At 43.4% G+C, this 22,938-nt stretch overlaps 1 protein-coding gene across 1 annotated transcript in view; it reads left to right on the forward strand.

Annotated features, from left to right (window-relative positions):
• jumu (Forkhead box protein N4 jumeau) overlaps positions 1–22,938 on the forward strand; it is a 58,863-nt gene that overhangs the window by 23,681 nt on the left and 12,244 nt on the right. Inside the window, exons 5-8 of the mRNA XM_080286323.1 lie at positions 15,356–15,459; positions 17,822–17,953; positions 20,645–20,790; positions 21,889–22,137. Of these exons, the coding sequence (XP_080142449.1) occupies positions 15,356–15,459; positions 17,822–17,953; positions 20,645–20,790; positions 21,889–22,137 (631 nt within the window). The remainder of the gene's footprint in view (positions 1–15,355; positions 15,460–17,821; positions 17,954–20,644; positions 20,791–21,888; positions 22,138–22,938) is intronic.

Consider the following 22,938-nt stretch of genomic DNA (forward strand, 5'->3'; position numbering starts at 1 on the left):
AACTGAGGAAGGATTTAATATTGAAAAGGTATCATGAAGCGGTATATCGCCTCTGAATGTGTCAAAGTTGCTTAAAATCGTCTACTTCTAGCAAGACTAAAAGTTCTTCCATCTTCTGAAGGGGTTAATGTCAGGTCCTTACCTCTTATGTCTTCCTTACTCTCCCTCGACTTACCCTTTCCCACTTTGTCCCCTCTCTTCCTTCCTTCCTTCCTCTCCTTCATCCTTCTCTTCCACTCACATTTTTTATCCCGACGTTACCGTATTCAAGTTTCCTTCCCTTCCCCTCTTCATCCCTCCCCTTCCTCCTCTGCCATCCCTTTCTGTCACCCTTTCCCCTCCCTACCACGGAAACCCGCTTCACCCTTCCCTTCTCTACCTCACTTCTTATCTTAGACTCACAGTACCTGCCATAATGAAAACAGTTTCTTAAGGATTAGCAGATTTGTTTTTGTTTACAATTCTTTTGCCACTATATAATAATTTTCTTCCCCTCCCTTCTTCCCTCCCTGTTTCTCCCTACGTCTCACCCCCTCCCCCTCCTAACGTCTCACCTCCCTTCCCTTCTTTACGTCTCTACTCCCTCCCCTTCCTTACGTCTCTTCTCCCCAACCCTCCCTTCCTCCTCCCTACGTCTCACCTCCCTAACCCGCCCTACGTTTCAGCTCTCTTCCTCTCAGCGTCTCACCCCTTTCCCCTCCCTACCCAATCTCCACTTCCAATCTTTCCACCCTCCCCACCCCTCCCCTGTCCATGCTTTTTATCTTTGATTCACAATACCGGCGATAGTCATACAGTTTTGGAAGGATTAACAGGTCTGTTGTTTATTTTTCTTTAACTACTTGATACTCTCTTTCTTCCCTTCCCTTCTCCCTTCCTCACCCACGTCTCACTTCCCTCCCCCCCTCCCTACGTTACACTATCCTTTCCCCTTACGTCTCGCCTCCCTTCCCCTCTCAACATCTCATCCACCTCTCCCCGCCCTACCCATCCTCCACCTCACCATCCTTCCAATCCAGTTCTTCTCCACACTTCGTAGACTAACAGATAAATGTCATAATCAACACAGTTTAGTTTTAATAGGTTTGTTGTTTAATTTTCCTGTACTGTATTGTACTTTATTTCTGCCTTTTATCCCCCACCCCACCCAAGTCTCTACCTCTGCTATATTTCGACCCTTCTACCCCTCTCTATCCTAATTTATGCTATCTGTTCGTTTCTTCTGTACTGCGCTCTCTTGTCTCCTTTCCATTCCTCTCCTATTTTATCTTACCCTATCAACTCATTTCCTCTCCTCTCTTCTGTCCTTTCCTCTCCTCTCTGCTCTGCACTGCTTTTCTCCCGTGCTCTGCTCTGCTCTGCTCTCACTCCACTATACCACTCCCCCTCCTACTCCCTCTCTCCACACTCCGCCCTCCCCTTCCTTTGTCCTCTCTCCTTACCCCCCTCCCCTTCCTTTGTCCTCCCTGCTTACCCCCCTTCCCCTTCCTTTGTCCTCCCTCCATACCCCCCATCCCCTCCCCTCCCTGCCCAGTTATAATCCCAACCTTCCCCTTCCCTTCTGCTCACTCTGCATCCTGCCACCCTTCCTCCTCTCTCTTTCACTCAGCATTCTCCTCCTCATCGCTTTCCTTCACTTGGCATCGTTCCTACTATCTCACTCTCACGTACCATCCTCACAACCATATCACCCTTTCTCTCTCTCTCTCTCTCTCTCTCTCTCTCTCTCTCTCTCTCTCTCTCTCTCTCTCTCTCGGCATCCTCCCTGCCATCTCACTTCCTTTCTTTCCCTCACTCTGCGTCCTTCCTGCCATCTCTCATTTTCATTCAGCATCCGCATGATCATCTCACACTTTCTCTTTTCCTTTCACTTAACATCCTCCCTTTCATCTCTATTTTTCTCTCTCGTACAGCACGCTCCCTTTCATCTCTTACTCATTTTCTTTCTCTTCCACACATCCTTCTTCCCATCCCCCATTGTCCTACTTTCCATCCATCTTTCCTACACACCTACCTTTCTCTCGTTTCCTTTGTTCGCTCTCTTCCTCGCCCCGCATCATCCCAGATTTCACACTTTCGCTCTGCATCCACTTCTCGTGTCACTTTATTTTGCAGTCTCGTACTCCTTTCTCTCATTCTTTGTTCGTTTTGCATCCAGCCCTCTTCCTTTCCTTTTCTTTAATTTATTTCCTCCCTTTGTTTTATAGCTCACTGTCCCACTCTTGCTACAACTTTCATTACATCCTCCCTTCTGTCACCTTCTTACACACACACACACACACACACACACACACACACACACACACACACACACACACACTGTTTACATTTTTTTTAAATCACGCTCGCTGGTGCAGTGGTAACGCTCTCGCTTGCCAACTGGTGGACGGGAGTTCGCGCCTCGCTCGGGTTGCGAAAAGTTTCTCTGACGAAGTGGGTGGTTACTGTCCCCCTGGAGCAAGGGGACGGGTGTGTGCGTGGGTGAAGGTCACAGCCTTGCCCTTAGATCGGACTATATGAGCTCTCAGCTCCCTTCCGGGAGGGTAAAAGCTGACGATCACGACCATCAAGTGATCCTGACCGACCCGGTGAATTACACAGTCTCTCTCTCTCTCTCTCTCCAGTGTGTGTGTGTATATATATATATATATATATATATATATATATATATATATATATACAGTATATATATATATACAGTATATATCTGTCTTTCGGTCATCCACTTCGTTCACTGTTTACATTTTTTTTTTAATCCCATCAATTCTGTCTGCCAGTTTGAGTACAGTCGCCTAGATGGAACAAGAATAAATTTAAAGGTGTCGGCTGACACGAAGTGAGCACGTATGGTTTGGTTATATGGTTACCACCCAGCGTTGTAAATGGTTTCTTGGCTTAAAGGAGACCATTTTGCTTGTCATTCAATGTAAAGCCACTTGTAAAGGAAAGAAAAGCAATAAGAAGTGACAGGAAAGATGGGAGAAACAGGAAGAGAGGAGGGCAGGCACAGAAAAAGAATGATGAAGGCTAAGGAAGAAGGAGGCAGCACTACATCAAGTGAGTGGATGTAGTGCTGCCTACTTCTTCCTTAGCCTGTATCATTCTTTTTCTGTGCCTGCCTTCCTCTCTTCCTATTTCTCCCGTCTTTCCTGTCACTTCTTATTGCTTTTTTTTCCTTTACAGATGGCTTTACACTGAGTGACAAGCCAAATGGTCTACTGTAAGCCAAGAAACCATTTACAACGCTGGGTGGTAACCATATAACAAACCATACGTGCTCCCTACGTGTCAGCAAGTGGGTTGGTGGAGGGTTAGTGCCCCTCCCAGTAAAACAAATAACTCAAAGTCAGTGGCCACCCCTTTCGGGATTATGGCGTCTTGTAGGTAATATTGAAAGGCCTACATCACATCCTGTCTGGTAGCCTAGTTCCTCACGTCATCCACTTTTCTTTACATATATTTCTTCCCCCTCATTTCTTATACCTATCCTGTTTCCTCCCGCATTCCACCTCTTCCTCCACCCATTCTCTCTCTCTCTCTCTCTCTCTCTCTCTCTCTCTCTCTCTCTCTCCTCACCTTTCATGTCATGCCCTATCCTTCCTGCATTCCTGTCTCGGTTTCCTCTCCCTTTACCTGATAGCCTCTTCCCTTCCTCTTTATCCCTCCTCTGTCTGCATCACTTCCTCTTTTTTTTTTTTCCTGTTCTTCCTCCTTCCCTTCCTACTCTTCTTTCCTCACTACTCCATTCATCCTCTTCTGCACATTCTCTGCCTCTTTCCTTTCCACGCTTTCCACCCTTCCCGTTTCTCTACAAACTTTTCCCACCTCTTACCTTCCTTCCACCCTTTTCTCTCTCTCTCTCTCTCTCTCTCTCCATTACTATTTCCTCTGTGCTCTCACCTTTCAAGTCATGTCCTCTCCCTCGTGCATTCCTAACTATTGGTTTCCTTCCTCACTACAACACCCCACCCTCCCTGAGCCCTTCCATCCGCTTTCTCCACTCTCCCTATACACATTCCCCCCCCCTCTCTCTCTCTCTCTCTCTCTCTCTCTCTCGTTCTTCACACGCTCCTCTCTTCCTCTTCCCTCCCATTATCGCCTCCTCTTTATCATTCCCTTTCCTATTCAGTTCCCTCCCCTTCGTTTTCCTTTTCTTTCCTGCCATTATGCCTGCTTGCCACGCCCGTCTTACTTCCCTCATTTTTCTAACTTACCCTTTGCTTTCCCTCTCCTTCCCACGAGCCTCCCCATCTTTCTCCCATCCCCTTCCTTCGCTTTCCTCCCCTCCCCTCCCCTCCCCTCCCTTCTAGAGCTTTCCATTACTCATTGCTTTATCTTCCCCTTCTACGACCACTTTTCCTCTACCCTCTTCTCTCGTGCCCTCCTTTCTCTAACCCTTTCCACCCTTGCTTTCTCTTCCTTCCATAGTTCTCTCCCCTTTCATCTTCCCCCTCTCCTTTCATCTCTCCCTCTTCGTGCCTTCCTTCATTCAATTCCTCATCCTTTCTAATTCCCCTCCCCTTCTTCTACCCTTTCCTCATCCATTCTTCACTTCTCGTCCTTTCTCCTTCAGCCATTCTCCCACCAGCTTTCTCCAGCCTCCCCTCCCATCTCTTAGCTTTCTCCGTCCTTCTTATGACCTTCACCCTCTCGCATTCCTCGTCATTTCCCCTCCCTTTCTACCCTTCCCTTTTCTGTACACATCCACGTCCCTTTCCTCACTTCGCTCCTTTCTCTCCTTTCCCATCTCGTCCTTTCCTCTCCTCTCCTTGCTTATCCACTTCGCTCCTCTCCCCTCTCGTCTCTCCACATCCCTCTCTTCCTCCCGTCACTATCCCTTCCCTCCCTTCCCACCCTTCTCCTGACCCTTTCTTGCTTTCTCCAGCTTTCCTTCCTTAGCTTTCTCCTTCCCACGACCTTTGCTCTTTCCATCCCTCGCCACCGCTTGCCTCTCTTTTCCCCCATTCTCCTTTCTCCATTTCTCCCTCCTATGTGGTTTCTCCTTCCCTCCTGTCTCTTGATTTCCCACTTCCCCTCCTCTTTGCTTTCTCCTCTCCCCCTTTTTTTTCCCCACGATCAGTACATCCCCTCTTCTTTCCCCATTTCCCCTCTTTTATATCGCGTTTCCTTCTCTTTCCTTTCCCCTTTTCTTCTTACGATCATTACTTCCCCTCTTCTTTTCCACTTTATTTTCCTTCTTCCCACTCTCTGTCTCTCCCTCCTTTTCTTTCCTATGATCACTACCCCACTCTCCTTCTGTCAGTACTGACCTTCCCTCTCCTCACTTCTCCTTTATCACCTTTTCCTTCTTTTGTTTTCTTTCCTTCCCCCCCCCTCACTTTATGAATGTCCTTCCCCTCCCTATTTCCTCTTTTATCTCCTCTTTCTTTTCTCCCTTACATCTCACGGGCATTACTGTTACCTCCCCTCTTCCTTCTCCCCCTTTTCATGTCCCTCCTCATGTTGCCCTTCTGCATTCACAGTTTCCCCTTACCTCTCTTTTCTCTCCTCTCCTCCGCTTCCCTCCACTGTAATATCCCTCCCGTCTGTTCTCTTCCTGTTATCCACCTTTCCTTACATCTCCCTTTATCCATTCCCACGACCATTACCTCCCCTTTCCCCTTCTCTGTTTTCTCCGTTACTCTGGGGTTGTTGGGGAGGAACAGCCTTCATGTAATGGCACTGACATGGGCTGTGGAGCTGCGTGGTTGTACAGACATCCCTGAACTCCCTATCCATCAAAAGGAGGAAAACTGAAGCCTGCAGTCGACTGGGTTGACACTTAAGATGAACCTAGGGCAACAAACACTACTCCCTTCGTTTATCCACCTTACTGCCCTTTTTTCCTCTTCCTTCCCTTAACCGTTACCCTTCCTCACCCCCTCCTTGCCCCTTCAACACTAATATTCTTCCCCTCTCTTCTCCGCCCCTCCCCTCCCCTCTATCCATTTTTGCCTCCTCTTTGCTCTCTCCTCCCCTCTCACGACCTTTTACTCGTCTCTCCTCTCCCCTTCACTCCCCTTCACGCTGTTCCTCCCCTCTTGTCTATCATTTTTTTCTTTCACCGTTGCTCTCTCTCTCTCTCTCTCTCTCTCTCTCTCTCTCTCTCTCTCTCTCTCTCTCTCTCTCTCATTCCCTCCTCCCCCCCGCCTCTTCCTTTCCCCCCTCTCTCCCTCCTCATCTTTCGTGCCTCTCGCATCTCATTTCCTTCCGCTTATTAGTCAACTCTCTCTCTCTCTCTCTCTCTCTCTCTCTCTCTCTCTCTCTCTCTCTCTCTCTCTCTCTCTCTCTCTCTCACACACACACACACACACACAGACACACGACCATCCTCTCTCTCTCTCTCTCTCTCTCTCTCTCTCCCACCACCACCACCATCCCAGTCACGCTCCCTCCCTCCCTTTACCCTCTTCATAATCCTGGTCCCTTCCTGTCCTTATCTCCCTCCCCCTCTCTCCCCGCCTTCAGTCCCCTCCCACTTCATCTGTCTGCCCCCCCCCCACCTCTCTCTCTCTCTCTCTCTCTCTCTCTCTCTCTCTCTCTCTCTCTCTCTCTCAAATTTGTAATACAGCTATATGAGTTGCACCTTCTCAATGTATCATAATGTATAACGCTTTAAAGGATCATATATATTTAACCTAGACGGTGTTCTATAAAGTTAACCTTGAATTACAAAATCAGTTCGCCTCCCTGCTTTGATACTGAGGTTTGGAAATGGACGTGACAGTAGGTTAAAGATGTAGTCTCGGCGCAGGGTATTTATAGAGTGAAGTAGGCGTACAGAAGTTTTTATGCACTTAGGCCTCTGAGTTTTGGTTGGTTTAGGCCTACTTATGTTTGTATGTATGTTTGTTTGTGGATGTTTATGTATGTACGTGTTCATGAATGTTTATGAATATACTGTATATAAGTAGTATACAGTATTTATGCATGAATGTAAGTTAAAAGTATGTATCGTAGCTGCCGGGTTGCGTCAGTAGTTTGCTGTTACATCAAGCAGTACGAAAGGCTTCGGTGATACCGTGTATAGTTTCTCATAGACAACACTACTTGACACTTTTTTTTGGGGGGGGGGGACATACTCAAACTATACAACACTTGCAAATATGTCAGAAGTGTTGATGAGCTTCCCCACTTTTTTTTTTTTTTTTTTTTATTCAGTCTTTAGTAAATTTATTTTTCGTAGTAAGGTTTAGTCCTCACTGCAGTAATACATTATTTCGTTTGTGTTCAGCAAACAACTGTACTCAGCTGAGGGGAGACCTGTCATAATAATGGGGTTACATACAGTGAAGCCGTGAAGCTGTCTTTTACGTGACAGGGTTCACGTCCAGATGAGCGTGGGGCTGCAACAACAGCGTCACAATTCGTCACAGCACGGAAGTCTGTGCTCGGCTTATCATACATAAACACAAGGGCTATGACGCTGCCTTATCAGTTAAAAGAGCACGTCATGTTGGGGTCTTGCGCGGAAACTGTAATTGGTTTGTTTTCATCTAACAGAATCTGGCCACTCCCACAACATAGTGCTAAATAGTTATTGTATGAAATTTAATGAACCCTAGTTTATTAGGAAGGAATCTCTATCCTCAGTTACCGATCAAATCTATCCTTCAGGCCGACTTCACTTGGTCATAAACTGAGCCGAAAAGGGTTAGGGATCTTGGGTTACAATAAGCGCTCTGTAATGATAAAATTGTCATGAGCTTCCACATTTAGCCTTTTCAGTACGATGACTTTTAGTTCATTGTTCCTACTACCGGATGTTAATTAGCACAGGAGAGCTCCAGGGAGTGAAGGGGTTCATGAATTGTACATTTAACCCCTCCTGTACGAAACATCTCGCCTAACCAGACTCGAATCTTCAGGAGATTGTGAAAGTGCAGTAAAATCGACGTTACTTATTTACACATGTTTCTGTAGAAAAGTATCTTCATTTACACCGGCAATGCTTGAGAGCAATTCCTATAAAAAATCTTTCATATTTTCAAGTGCACAGCCATGAACAAAAATTCATCGACAGTCCTCTGCCATCCCTGTGTCCTGCTTCTGTATTTTGCATTCCTCCCCAACGATAGATACATTGCCTATTCCCATAGTCTTTTATTGCCATATTCCTCATAAAAATAGTTCATGTAGCACTTTCCATTGCCACAACCGGCTGGGAATTGTCTGTGAACTTTTGCTGATAACCTTTTAAGCATATTATGCCTCGTTCGCGGCCATTCCTGTAACATTCTCTCTGTTCAGCACCACTACTCCCCTGAACCTTACTTTCTTTTCCTAACTGAGACTCAACTGTCTGAGGCGAGTGATAGCAAACCCTTCTCTGTATCTTCCTACTGTCTCTACACTCATTTCAAAAGCAAAGGTGGCTGTTGTGTATATGTGCGCAACGACATATCTTGCTCTCGTGTTCCTGAACTTGAATCTTGTGAATTCTCTACTCTCTGTCTTCGGTTTTCCTGTCATTTTCTGACTAAATATATCTGTGCTGCTTACTTATCCCCCAACTCTGAAAAATTCTTCGACTACATTGCGTCTAAGATGGAACACCTCCTATCCATTTCTCCATTCTCTGAAATCTCCATTCTGGGAGATTTCATCCTATCCATTTCTCCATTCTCTGAAATCTCCATTCTGGGAGATTTCATCCTATCCATTTGGCTCTCTCCTTTCACTGATCCACCTGGTGAACAAGCCTACATCTTTTCTATCCTTAATGACCTAGAGCAGCTTGTACAACACCCTACCAGTATCCCTGACCGCCTTGGAGGGAGTTCCAACATACTTGACCTCTTCCTTACAACAAATCCTTATGCTTACGCTGTTAATCTTTCCTCTGCATTGGGTCCCACCGATCACAGCCTTATCACCGTAACCTGTCCTGTCGCTCCAATAAGGCCTGTGGACTCCACCAAAGAAGTGTTGGTTGTGGTACTTTGGAGCTGCTGACTGGGAGACCCTCACGCAGTACTTCTTTGATTTTTTCTGGAATGATTATTGCTTCCATGGCCGAGAGCCGTGTGAGTGTGCCTTTGCGCATTACGGAGGTTATTGTTATTCGTTTGGCCATGGAAATATACATTTCTTTCTCATACCGTTTGACTAGTGCCAAAAAAAAAAAAAAAAAAGATAATGGTTTAATCAGGCTTTATTGTAATGCTGTCCACAACAAGGAGAAGGCCTACCAAAGGTACCGGGGGCAACCCACTCCCGAATCTCATATGTTTCTGCCCGGAATCATGTTAAGTTCTTCGCTCTGCTAAAAATAATTTCTTACGTACTAAATGCAATGAACTCTCCTACTCGGGTTTTTCCCGCTCCTCCTGGCACCTTGCCAAAAACCTTTCTAGCTACTTTACCTCATCATCCTTCCCTCCTCTCTTCCACTCAGATGGCTCTGTAGCTATTGCTTCCAGTGATAAAGCAGAACTCTTCGCTCAGACTCTCCTCCAGAGCCACCTGTGACGATTCCGGTGCAGTTCCTTCATCATTTCCCTCCGACTCCGTCATGGCTGTCTTTAACATTTCTTCAGTCGATGTATTTTCTGCCATCATTGGCCTCAGTGTTAATAAGGCATATGGGCCTGATGGCCTGATGGGGTCCCTCTTGTTGTCAAGAACTGCACTTCTGTGCTTACACCCTACCTAGGTAAACTCTTTCGGCTTTGTTTATCAACTTGCATCTTTCCTTCTTGCTGACAGTTTGCTCTCATTCAGCCTGTCCCAAAGAAGGGTGACCATCCCCATCCCTTTGACTATCGCCCAATTACATTAACATCCTGTGTTTCGAAAGATTTCGTGTTCAGTCTTAAAAAAAATAAAATAAAATAAAGCATCTTTCCCATCACAACCTTCTTTCTCGGGTTCCGCCAGGCTCCACTGGCAAGCTTCTCACCTACCTTTCAGACTCCTGGTCATCCTTCTTTTGGGACATTAGCGAGTTTTGCCATCGCTCTTGACATCTCAAAGGCTTTCGATCGAGTCTGGGATAAATCTTTAATTTCCAAACTGCCCTCTTACGGTTTCTATCCCTCTGTCTGCACCGTCATCTCAAGCTTCCTTTCTGGTCGTTTTACAGCTGCTGTTGTAGACGGCCACTTTTCTCCTAGAGCCACCAGTACTGGTGGTCCTCAGGGCTCTGTCCTATCACCAACTCTCTTCCTTTTTTTCATCAGTGGCCTAAGCTGTACATCTAACTTTATCCACTCATACGCTGATGACTTCACCCTTCACGTCTCCAATCGCTTCCCGCAGCGTCCATCTCAGCGGTTGCTTCAGCAAACAAGGTATTAGGCTGTGGCACACCTAATGTCAGACTTGGCTCGTATCTCTGATTGGGGTAAAAAATAATCTTGTTTTTAATGCATCAAAAACACAGTTCTTACATCCATCAACCCAACAAAATCTTCTTTAGGAATATCCTCGAGTTTTTAACAGTATCCAGCTCAATCCTGCATCATCTTTAAACATACTTGGGGTTTCATTCTCTCGGGATTTATCTTGGAATGAACATAGTACCTTTCGTAAAATCTGCTTCCTAGAGATTGGGTGTGCTGAGCCGACTCCATGCTTTCTTTACCCCCGCACAGTTGTTGACTTTAAATGCGGGTTTTATTCGCCCCTATGTAAAGTACAACTCTCATGTGTGGGGAGGCTGCCCACATACAGCTCTTCTCAACAAAGTGGGGTCAGACGCTTTTCATCATATTAACTCTCCTCCTCTCACCGTCTTTCCTCGACCTCTGTGTCTTTGCTGAACTGTTGCATCTTTATCTCTTTCTATCGCTACTTCAATCTTCAATAGTCACTGCGTCTCTGAACTGTCTGCTTGCATCTCTCTACCACAACGGCGGGCGCGTAGCACCCGTCTAGCAACAAACTCTCATCCCTTTTCTGTCTAACTCTCTGATGCAAGAGTTAACCGTTACTCCCAGTCCTTCATGTATGCAACAGGTCAACTCAGGAACCGTCTCCCTCTGTATTTCCTCCTGCCTATTATCTCCAGTCTCAAACGCAGTGTGTCCAGGCATCTGAAAATTAATGGTTCTTGAAATTGGCCTTTTTTTTTTTTTTTTTTTTACAATTTGCTGGCTCTTGGCCATTAGTTCCTTTTTTGCGTTTTATATATATATATATATATATATATATATATATATATATATATATATATATAAAGATTTTTGTTAATGTTATTCATCACTCTGCTTACATTTAGGCATCACTCTCACTCTCACTGAAAACTACTAGCGTAAATTGGAGGAATGTAGAATATCCTGACGTAGATATCTTTAATACCGTAGTATGTACTACTGACGCTAGAGGATCCGTGTGTGTGTGTGTGTGTGTGTGTGTGTGTGTGTGTGTGTGTGTGTGTGTGAGAGAGAGAGAGAGAGAGAGAGAGAGAGAGAGAGAGAGAGAGATCCCTTCATTGTAATGTTTTTTCCAAAAGTAACGAGTGCCCTTCCTCGTTAGTTGGTATGTTCAAGGTATCTACCACAACGTTTTTCGTGTTAGCTTGTTTTCTCTTGCAATATTCAGTTGTTTCAGTAATGCACAATTCACTTTCAGTTTAGATTAAGTAAGTCCGACGAAGGACGGAAGCGGCGGTCGAGAACCCCAAGTAAATGACTAACAGCAGGCCCGACCCTCGGTTAAAGTCTCGAGTGAAGCAATCACGGCGTACATTACAATATTTGAGAACAGCCTACACCTGTAACCTGAAGTTATGTGGAGTTGGAGGAGATGGTAATGATATATTTAATATCCGGTATCCAGGTTTATAGATGATGGCGGTTTTGAGGACCTATTATTTGCTCTTTGAGGACCAAATATTGGCTGTTTGTAAGAACGTAAATTTTAGTGTTATGTACAAGAGTGTAATAGTGACTTAACCCATTTGTTGATGGACGTATCTGCACTTGTTTTACTTAGCCCGTATTTTCGTCCTTCTGCGGCTTATTTCACATAACTGACAAAAAAAAAAAAAAAAAAAAAAAAAAAAAAAAAAAAGCAATGCTACAGTTTTACATGCTTTCCATGACTGCTTCCTGATGAGCACCATGGACTAGTGTTAATATTTTGTTACAGTTCAGCATTCAAGATAGAGATGTAGCAGTTTTAGGCCAAGTAAGAGAAATAGCGGTAATTGATTAACAGGGCGACCTACAGGTAAACTGTACCCTTTTTGCTACTGTGGACGCACTAATATTCAGGCCATCTGGTAATTTTTATCATCCGGGGAAAATTATAGATGTAATGATAACCTGTTCGTAAGACCTAAATTTAGGTTTAATGCTTGAGAGTAATGTTGCCTTAACTCCGCCTTTAAGGTCTAAAATTAGTGTCTCGCAATTATGTAAAGGTGTAGTGCTACCTTGCAACCTGCTAAGTGTCTTAAATTTGCAGCAAGTACTGTATGATGGTATTTTATCTTAAAAATAGTTTGTACGGTGAAAAAATAGTATTATGTAATGTATAATGGCGGTACGGTGCAATACCATTAAACTTGTCTGTGAGGAGAAATCATACAGTATGTGACAGCCGTAAATCCTGCCGGTAAGGTCTGAAATTGCCTTCCGGTATTGGACTGTAACGCCGCTTTAATACTTGTAAAAACGTGGAATTAGTTTTATGCTCCCTTCAGACTGCCTACACTGTCAAAAATTAGTGTCACGTGAAAGGTAATGTATTGCATTTGATCCTGCTTTAAAGACTTCCGAGTTGTTTCGTATAAAGTATAATATTGCGTAATGTCATATAACCCTACAGTAGGGTCTGAAATTAGTGTCCATGTTATGTATATGCAGGCGTAATCCTGCCTTAAATGCTACCCCACCACTTTCTCCCACCCCGCTCAGGATCCTCGCTTGAGTTGCTTTGCCTTACTGGGCCCGCTGTCCCCCTCACCACCCCTCCTCCCCTTTCGCACTGTAGTTGCACAACCACCCTCTCCCTCTACGATCTTACTTTCCCTCTCTTACTCTCTTATGCGTAGGTGCGTGTTTGGGATGTTATTTTGATGTGTAGGAATCAACATCATCTTTGTCAGGAACATGAGCTGTGAGAATGCTGCCTTGAAGCTTTGCGGATTGCTTTGCAGACTGCTCTGAGTGAACAAGTTTAAAGCATTTGTTAAATACTTAGCTGTTATTTCGTGATTTCGAGTGGTGAAGAGTGGTTAACAATACATTGTAGGGAGAATTTAATGATGTGAGAGTCGAAGGTGCCCGTAATTAGTTTGAATGGCGAGATTTGGCAACGCGCAAGGGGGAAACTGTAGGTCGATATCGGTGTGAATCAGGGAGCGGCTGCCACTGCTGCTGCCTTCATCACCCCTTTGCCCTCCGTCCTCACACACTCCCAGATCCTGTGTATTTTCATGTATGCCTCACTAGATGCGGTAATGGCAGCGTAGGTGTGGGTTTTGGATGCATGTGGAGGCATCTTGCAACTAGGCTAGAGCAGAGCCAGGGTTAGGGTTCTGTCTGATCTTGACCTTGAAATTTGAAGGGCTTGGACCTGGTGGCAGAGTAGCACAAGCCAGTGTTGCGGCAGGTCACTTATACCGTCGGGATATTCTTGGAAGATGATGTTTGTGAATGTTAAGATGCAAGTTCAAATTCAGACACATTCTAAACTAAAATTTGAGGCATGCCTAAGCTTGGGGACTCGGGAACACTGCAGTAGTACCATGAATTGACAGATGCATTGTCTGTGTTAGGCACTGTATGTTTAATTTGAAATGCGGAAAGCAGCCATTCCCACTTTCAAACGAAGTACAACCTCCCCTCCCGAATCCTATCGATTACTAAGAAGTGGGATAGGGGGAGACGGGGGGGTAGGGTGTACTCTCTGTAACTTTACTTAATTCCTCTAATTTCAGTTGTGTGGCATTTGCTTTCCAGAATTTTTTAAATATTAATTTACATCTTTCATGGAGTGAAGTGTTCTATTACTGTTAAATGGAAATATGTTATATAAGTAAGGCAAAACGCGAACTGGCAGCTGTTTCGATCGGGAGGGATTGGCATTGAGGCTGGCTCGTATTATGTACTATTCACTTGTCCTGGAGAGCTATTTATAAAGAACCTTTAATTGTTTTTACGGTAAACAAGTCTCGGTAGCAGTTAACTGTCATCACATACGGTTTTGTTTCGTATTTTTCATTGCTCTTTACCACAGAGTTGAAGTTTTTAGTAGTATATGATTGGACAAAATACGTGGAATCATAAGCTGTTTACACGTAGGAACGTTTGTACATATTCTCTGCAGCTTACCTAGCTCATAATATGCGGCATACTGTTTTCACCTTAACTTGGCCCAAATTATTGTCTTTTACAGTACATTTCACGTAGCTCAGTGGTAGAAAAAACACTACTGCGGCTCTGCATCCATTCAGTACCACTTCATGACGAACACTTGCGTTGATATACTGCTCGGCATTCATGATGGAAAGTTTACAAATCTACAATTAAAGCGTATGGTACAGTAGAAAATTGGGTTACAATGGTGATTGTGCAAGAACTGGCTGGTTCAGTGCCCCCTCATTATAATTGAATTTTCTTTTTTAATCAGGCTACCAGCAGGCAGTTTTGTACCACGGAGGAAGGATCTCTGGTAGTTTTGAATTTTCTTTTTCAATCAGGCTACCAGCAGGCAGTTTTGTACCACGGAGGAAGGACCTCTGGTAGTTTAGGGTTGGTGAAGACTATCGCAACCCCTATAGTGTGAGCTCCGCCTGGTTGTGTAATATCTGGAGGTAGCTAGAAGGAATTAAAAAGTAATGTACGGCCTCTGAAGGAGTTTACATGTATTGGTGTGGCAAATACGGAGGGAAATTCATTTAGTAATCATGCGAAGCTGAACTAAAAATGATGCCATGTGAGGTGAAACATTAGGTTAATATTTTATATCATGTCAGGATAGAATAAAATAATCATGCCAGTCATAAATCACACTAATATTGTGGTATAAAAAAAAAATACGTAAAGGCAGCTGTTTGGGTATTGAGCATTATCTAGATTTGCTAACAATCAGCATTAAGGAGAGGGGAGAATGTGCAGACGGGTAGGCATGTGAGGTGGGCTGGAATGCTAAGTGAACGAGTGTCATGCCCAATAAACTGGACATGCATTTGATAGTTCTCCCTGTGTGCTTTCTCTTTCATTGTTTTCTGAACTCCTTTACCCCATCCTTAAATGGAAAAAAAATATATATATATATATATATATATATATATATATATATATATCAGATAGATCGATTGTGAAATATGAAAATAGTAAATATCAGGCCCATATCATTGGTATGCAGTTTGGTGTTTTTTTGTAACTGTCTTCTTGTTTTGCAGTGAGCACTTCCCATACTTCCGGACGGCACCCAATGGATGGAAAAATTCTGTGCGACACAACCTGAGTCTCAATAAGTGCTTTGAGAAAATTGAGAAGCCAGTTGGTAAGTTTTATTTTCAGTAAGTAGTGTAGTTTGTCTTTCTTCATTATTAGGATTCACTTATCCTGTACTGTACTGATCTGTATTATGAATTCTCAAAATTCCTTAGTAAATAAATTGGTTAGTATATTGCATAATGCACCTATTTTTACCACCATAGTTATGAAGAAGTAAAAAAAAAAAAAAAGATATGTACCGTACACTTGTTTCACTGTAGGCATTCACTGCTACAGGTTGTCATTCCCTTCAGTCTGATGATGTATTTTGTATTTATTCTTGCTATCATTAGATGGTCTTTTTCAGATCAGGAGAGATTTTTCAAATTGTACTGCACAAGTTAGATATGGCTTCATTAAACCCTTTTACTGCTAGGGTAGTAGCAGAGCAGTCTGGTTCAGGGGTTTGAGTGGCATGTTTTGTAAGGACACATTGTAGAGGAGAGTGGTGATGGTTGTTCAGAGATAACTCACAGTTTGATGTCCTGGTAAATGGAGGAAGGCTTGAATTGGTCAGTTTAGATACTTTAGTGCAGTGTTGCGGATGTGGATAATCAAATGACTGATGTTGTGAAAGCATTGTTGTGAAAACCGCTGAGTATGGTTGCTGCAAGAGGACTGCTGGAAGATTTTTTTTTTTTTTTTTTTTTTTTTCCCCCCCACTTAAGATACAGATGTGAGACTGATATGGTATGAATTTGCAGAAAAAGATTGAGAGAATGTTTGTGTGTGGTGTGTAGATGCGATAAGTTGAAATTTAAAGATTCATGAAAGATGTGGTGTGAGAAATCTGTTGATAAAAGGCTAGAAGAATGCTTATGTGGTTTGGTCATTTACACTCAGATGTTATACTCAGTCTCCTGCAGAGAAAGATGGGGCCATTGAACAGCCCATTCACTCTTAAAACAAATAGCAAAGGAAGGTGAGAGGAAAGATGACTGCAAAGCAAAATGGTGGGGAAGATAGTGGAAGCTGGCAAACATCATTGATTCTTAGTTTTATCTGATGGTAGGGGTACCATGTATTTCTTTCATCCATACAATGAATGGATAATAAGATGAAACAAAATGTTTTGAAAATTGAGTTTGAAAGTGTGAGATGTGGTACTGGTAGGAAGATAATGGATGAATGTGATTATTGAGTGTAAGAAAGTGGGATATGGATGTTGAGAAAGCTAAGGAATTAACAAGGGATTGAAGTTGGTGAATGAAGTGCAAATGATTATCATTCCACACACACACACAAACACGTGCACACACACACACACACACACATACACACACTTTTTAAAAAAAAAGCTTGGTGGAGGTAGAATGATTCCGTAGGTGTGTTTATGTGCATCAGAAAGGAAAAACTGGAAAGACACAGGAATTTGTTCGTACAGTGTACCCCCACACAATGCGAACTCACACAGTGCGAATCACTTACAATGCGAGGTTAACTCAGAAAATGCTAATTTTTATCGAATGTGAAATCTGCGAATCGAACTTCTCAACATGCAATTTGGCTGTATAATTCCAAGGCAAAAATGGACTTCCCTTCATGGGCTGGACAGTGCGAGTCAGTCACACGAAGGCAGGTGACTGGCAACGAGCCAGGTTCAAAACAGCAGGCAGCTGGCAAGCTATCTGCATACCATCTACCAATATTCCTGGGTAAACAGACACTTCTCCTCCATCTTGCTGTGAGAACTCATGTTGTTCCTCACATCCTCTGGTCTGTTTAAGCAACATAGCAGTACCCACCTGTTCGTCAAGGTCTCAGCTGTTGACTTTGAAGGCTTTATGGCACCTTCAGGAGACCTCAGCAGTGACATTTAGAGTGAGAATGGGGTGTCCTGCCCCGCGGCGCAAGAGTAGACGCCCAGAGCCTCGGATACCCACCCCGCTCCCTTCTTTACAAGCCCAGAAGTCACTTAAATAAAGGTACATGGTGTTATGTTTGTTGTTTTATTGGTTGGTCCAACTAGAAATACTATTAGACAAAGTTTTAGCAGGGTAGAGTAGGCTGGAAGAGGAGCCGAAGACCAAGCCCTGGGGGTGGGCTGTCCACCATATATAATTTTTCTCATAAGTTTTTGGTTCACACAGCGAAATCGCAGAATGTGAGGGTTTCTGCTGCCCATAAACTCACGTTGTGTGAGGGTGCACTGTATGGTGTATGCATGATGTTGAACCATGATTCTGGAGGCTTGGATGACGTGTTACTGAATGTGTGGCCCATTTCACTGGAGAAGTTGGTAAACAGTTCTGTTGTGCTCTGTCAGTGTTTCTGGATCATATCTTACCCCTTATCCTAGGAATTAAGATTTGAGGTGATGATGGTACAGAAATAAGTAGATAAGTAAATTGAGAACTTTTCCTACACAGTTGCGGGCAGTAACCAGCGCAAGGGGTGCTTGTGGGCACTGAACCCTGCCAAGGCTCACAAGATGGACGAAGAAGTGCAGAAGTGGAGCAAAAAGGATCTGCAGGGGATTAAGGATGCCATGACATTTCCAGGTAAATTCGTCTGTCACTGTATATTAATTTCCATCCATGCCTCCCTCAACTTGGCCCTAATTTATTTTTGTCCTGTTGTAGTTTATTTCATGTAGCTCTGTGGCAAAAAAAGACAGTGCTGTGGCTCTACATCCATTCCATAGCACTTGAGCAGCAATATATTGTAGTGTTAATCTGTTGTACAACTCAGAATTCAAGATGGAGAGAAGCCAATTTTAGGTCAAGTTAGAGTAGAAAGAGGTTAGTTGCTACAATAGTATAATAATGATTTTGCCAGCCATATTATACAGCACTTTCCTGATGCTATGTATTGTTTGATGTATGTGTAAAACTGTTACTTACTCTGTTACTGATTGTGTTTATTATGCCAAGTCCTAATTTTACTAAAGAACTGCTTCGTGATGGATGGGCATACCAATAACAGGGTGGTGTAAAGGGTGGCTGTACATGAGTGAGTTTGATGGTAGGAGACAGTACTGTTTGGAAAGCCTAGAAGGTGAATAGGTATGGTAAGTGAATGTGTTAGTATGTGAGGGATTGTAGTTAACCTGTACCATGCTTGGGGGGGGGGGGACTGATACCCCTTTACACTGGACGATTTTGGATTTTCCCCTGGCTAAGTGGACTTAATACATCAATATAAGATCCCTGTCACAAATAAAAGTAATCACCAAAGCCAGGAAATTGATTGAATTGAGTCAGGTTGGTGCCACTCAACCTCTGAAGTCTTTGAGGTTACGAAGAACAGAGCGTCTGTGAGCCTGTGAAGACTGCCACATGCCTCCCGCGCTCCTTAATCAGTATTGTAAGCATAGGGGAGAAATCTTTGAAGTTAGTGAGATATGTAATTACCTTCCAGTTTACTGTGGTTGCATGCAATGACTTCTCAGTGCTGCAGAACGTAAATCTACATCCTGGCATTTTAGAGGGGAACATAGATCTGTGTCCTTAATGCGGTATGGATTAAGGAAGCAAAAGAAAAGGGTGAATGAAGTTTGTATAGAAGTGCCCATTACAGGGGTTGCTGTCATAGTTTTGTTTTTTTAAAATTGTTTGCCCCCCCACTTTTTTTTTTTTTTTTTTTTTTTTTTTTTTTTTTTTTTTTAGCCTCACTTCTAATATTGCCCTGTCTTTCTTTCCTTCATTCTTTCCTCATCCTTCTGCCTATGGGTGACTTTACACTCCCTCTTCAGTCTTTTTTTCCCTCATTCTTTCCACTTCCTTCTGCCTGTGGGTGACTCTACACTGAGTGACAAGCCAAATGGTTTCTTGTACACCAGGAAACCATTCACTATGCTGGGTGGTAACCATATAACCAAATTTTGGCACCCGATGGTTTAGTGGATACTTACAGAGTTCAGTCGGATTGGGCCGGTGAAGGTTTATATCCAAGGGATGGTTGGGGTTTATTGCTTACATAATGCCACTCAGGGATGAGTGAGGCTGGTTACTCACATCTTAAATGTCTGGACCAACTTGCCTAGCCCAGGGCTTCTATGCTCATAATGGGGCAGTGTAGGACTGGATGATAAATGAATGAACTTCTAATATTGCATTATTGAGAAGTAAGTGTATGATGATGATCACTATTTTGTTTCTTTTCCATACTCTTGGTCCTACCGAACCATTCATTTTTTTTTTTTTTTTTTTTTTTTTTTTTTTTTTTTTTCATACTAAATTCCTGTCAGGCCAAGCTTTGTTTTAGTTGCATCTTATTCCAACTTATCTTATGAAATATGTGATTCTAAACCAGTTTATCATTTACCTGATGTTTGTATTTATATAGCTCAGCCTTTGTGAATTATTCTCAGTCCAGTTTATTTTCTACGTGTGTCATAGTGAATACAAGTCAGCCCTGTTTTTGCAAGTTGTTATGATAATGATGTAGTTATTGTTGAAGTTATTGCTGTGGCCTCAGGCTCATCTGAACATGAACCATGAACCTGGTGGACTGCTGGCTGAAGTTGCCCTTCTATGGAGGGAGGGGGGGGGAGATTGAGGGATATCAGTGCCACCATGTGAAGGCATCCCTCTCCAGCACCAGTCAGCCCTTGGAAGCCCATGTTTACCTTACCTCAAAGGCTGAATCTTTCTCTGTTAGTTTTTGTTTGGTATTTTATCCTGTGAAGTTGCCATTAGTTTCAGTCGGTTGTGCCTCCCTCTCCCTCCCCCCCTCCCCCCCCTTTTTTTTTAGGGGGGGGAATACCAAGTCATGGTTGTATAAAATTCATTTGGCTTCAGTTCTGAAGTGAGAATGAACCTCTTTGTTTGGTAATCTGATCAGCCTCTCAACCTGATTTCACTTGGAATGAATTGAGCCAAAAAGGATTAGGAATCTTCATGTTAGAATAAAAGCATTATAGCACTCATATTAGTCTGCTTCTTCTAAACCCCATTCATTCTCTCCCTGTACTCTACCCCACACAGCCCCACTTGCTTCTTTGGACCATATTCTAGTCAGCTTGGAGGTTCCCTTGCATATCCTCCGTTGCAGTTTATTTAACTTATTACACCTTAAATATTCCTTTACCGCACCTACAATTTCATCGTGATGGCAGAGCTCACATATGTTGTAGATTGAAATGTGAGTGTATTATATGCAGAAATGAACTGGTAAGGATTTCTCATCTGCTAGAATGCCACCTAACCTGAGCCCTCCTGTCATTCTCAAGTCTTTCTCTCATCCTGCAGAGGTGCTGGAGGCCCTAGAGCGAGGAGAGATGAAGTTTGAGTCCAATGGTGGGGTATCGTCATGTAGTGAGGATGAGGATGAAGATGAGGATGTTGACCCTCTCAGTATTGACACACCCACTACACCAACCTTATCCACCTTAAAGGTATGGGTGTATGTTACATTGATTAACCCCCCTCAGAATGTACAGTACCATATATGCCAGTTGGCACTCACGTGGAAGATAGCACCTCACAAGGGTTGGACCAAGGTCCTTCCCCATGGCAAGGTGTAAGGAAATATGAGGAGCTTTGGCTCTTGGGTGGATGGCACAGCTGCTCGCCTGGAGTACAGTGTTGTAGTGATGGACAGTTATATTGAAAAGTAATATGATTATCTGTACCTTCATGGCCTGTTTCACACCTGGTGTGGAATGTAAACTTATGAATGCTTAACAGAGAAAGGAAGTAAAAAGAGAGCTTCTTGGATGTTAAGGAAAAAGGGAGAATATAATCAGAAAGCAGAGTTGGATGTGGGCAGGTCACATCCTAATTGGAACCGATAAAAGATGGGCAAACCAGAAATAAGAGAATCAGGCAGACGGAGAACAAGATGAAATGCAAATATTTGCATAAATTCAATGCAACAGACTAAAAGCCAATAGATCAGAGTGGAGAAAAGTTCATCTTGCAGTGGACTATCTGATGCAGTTGATGATTATGATATTATTCTCTTGTGACAGCAATGGAGTTTGGAAATTTATGATGATGTAGCTGTACTTTGACGTCCATGTTAACTTTCAGCTCTTCATGTAATTCACTGTACTGTATTATGTTCTTCAGCAATGTGGGGTCAGAGTGCAACTACTGTACATGATAATATATAGTATACCAGTACTGTCAGTATGTATTGTCTCTACTGCTTCATACTGGATGAGCACTCATATGTCATTGCACCAGATCATGAAAGTTGTGAAGTATAGTCAGTCCTCACTTGAAGTCTAGGATGTATGCAGAAAAATGCTGCTTTATGTGAGACAACTTTGAGAAATACTTCTCACTCATGGTTGAAGAATTGTATAAAGAAAAGGAAACATTTTATTTCAGCTTCAGAGTAACGTGTAATAATTTGAATAACATTCAGTTAAGAATAATGATTTTTCGGTATTTTAATAGTGAATCAGCTTTTAAAGTGAAGCAGTATCAAATGAGGTCTGATATGATAAAAATATCGTACCAGTACTTTTATATTTATCTTCCCCTAGATCCTTAACCCGGTGACACCAAGTGCCATAGTGGCATCAAGGGAGCGTGGAAACCCAGCTGGTGTTGGGGGCTCAGCAGTACGAGGGACTGTGGTGCAGAATGGGCGGTCTCCCCTCTCTCCCTCCACCACCACCCCTCGCACTGCAACCTTCACCACCACCCATCCTGTCAAGCGCACCCCCACCACTGTCACTGAGGACCCAGAGTACATCCTCCCAGATTCCACCATGACTGAGATTAGTCTACAGGTACGTTTGTATTGCAGGTTATAATCCACGTGTGGGGGCGCTTACCATCCATGCACTCGATGTAGTGCTGCTTTGGGTGTCTGCACTTTCCTTTCTTCCTCTTCAGTCTTTCTTTCCTTCATTCATTCAACCCTTCCTTCTGTCTATTGGTGACTTCCCTCTTCTGTCTTTCTTTCCTTCATTCTTTCCTCTTCCTTCTGCTTATTGGTGACTACACTGAGTGACAAGCCAAATGGTTTCCTGTACACCAGGAAACCATTTACTATGCTGGGTGGTAACCATATAACCAAATTATGGTGCCTGGTGGTTTAGTGAGTAATTAAGGCATCCTGGTTGGATTGAGCCGGTGCAGGTGTATACCTAAAGGGTGGCTGGGATTTATTGCTTACATAATGCCACTCAGGGATGAGTGAGGCAGGTCGATTGACGGGCTCTCTGTTTGCCCGTGTCCCAGTTCAACTGGGACGAATATCCAAAAAAAAAAAAAAAAAAAAAAAGAGGCAGGTCACTCTCATCTTAAACGTCAGGACCAACTTGCCCAGCCCTGGGCTCCTACACTCCTCATGGGGCAACATAGGATTGGATGATGGATAGATGGATGGATGTTTTCACCTGAACGAGCAGGGCCACTCCCTGAATTTGAATACCGGTACAGTAATCCCGCATTTTTTGCGGATTTTTTGTCTACGGTTTTGCCTTCTCGCGGATTTTCTTAGCATTAATAAGTTCAACAAAAATATCCTTGAATATACAGAAAAAAAAAAAATTGAAATTCCCGCAGCTTCCAATTGTAGCGCGGTA

Source organism: Coenobita brevimanus, chromosome 111 (assembly GCF_032717465.1).
Source record: "Coenobita brevimanus isolate Jiangsu-jjx chromosome 111, ASM3271746v2, whole genome shotgun sequence".
In the NCBI taxonomy this organism is placed as follows: Eukaryota; Metazoa; Arthropoda; class Malacostraca; order Decapoda; family Coenobitidae; genus Coenobita; species Coenobita brevimanus.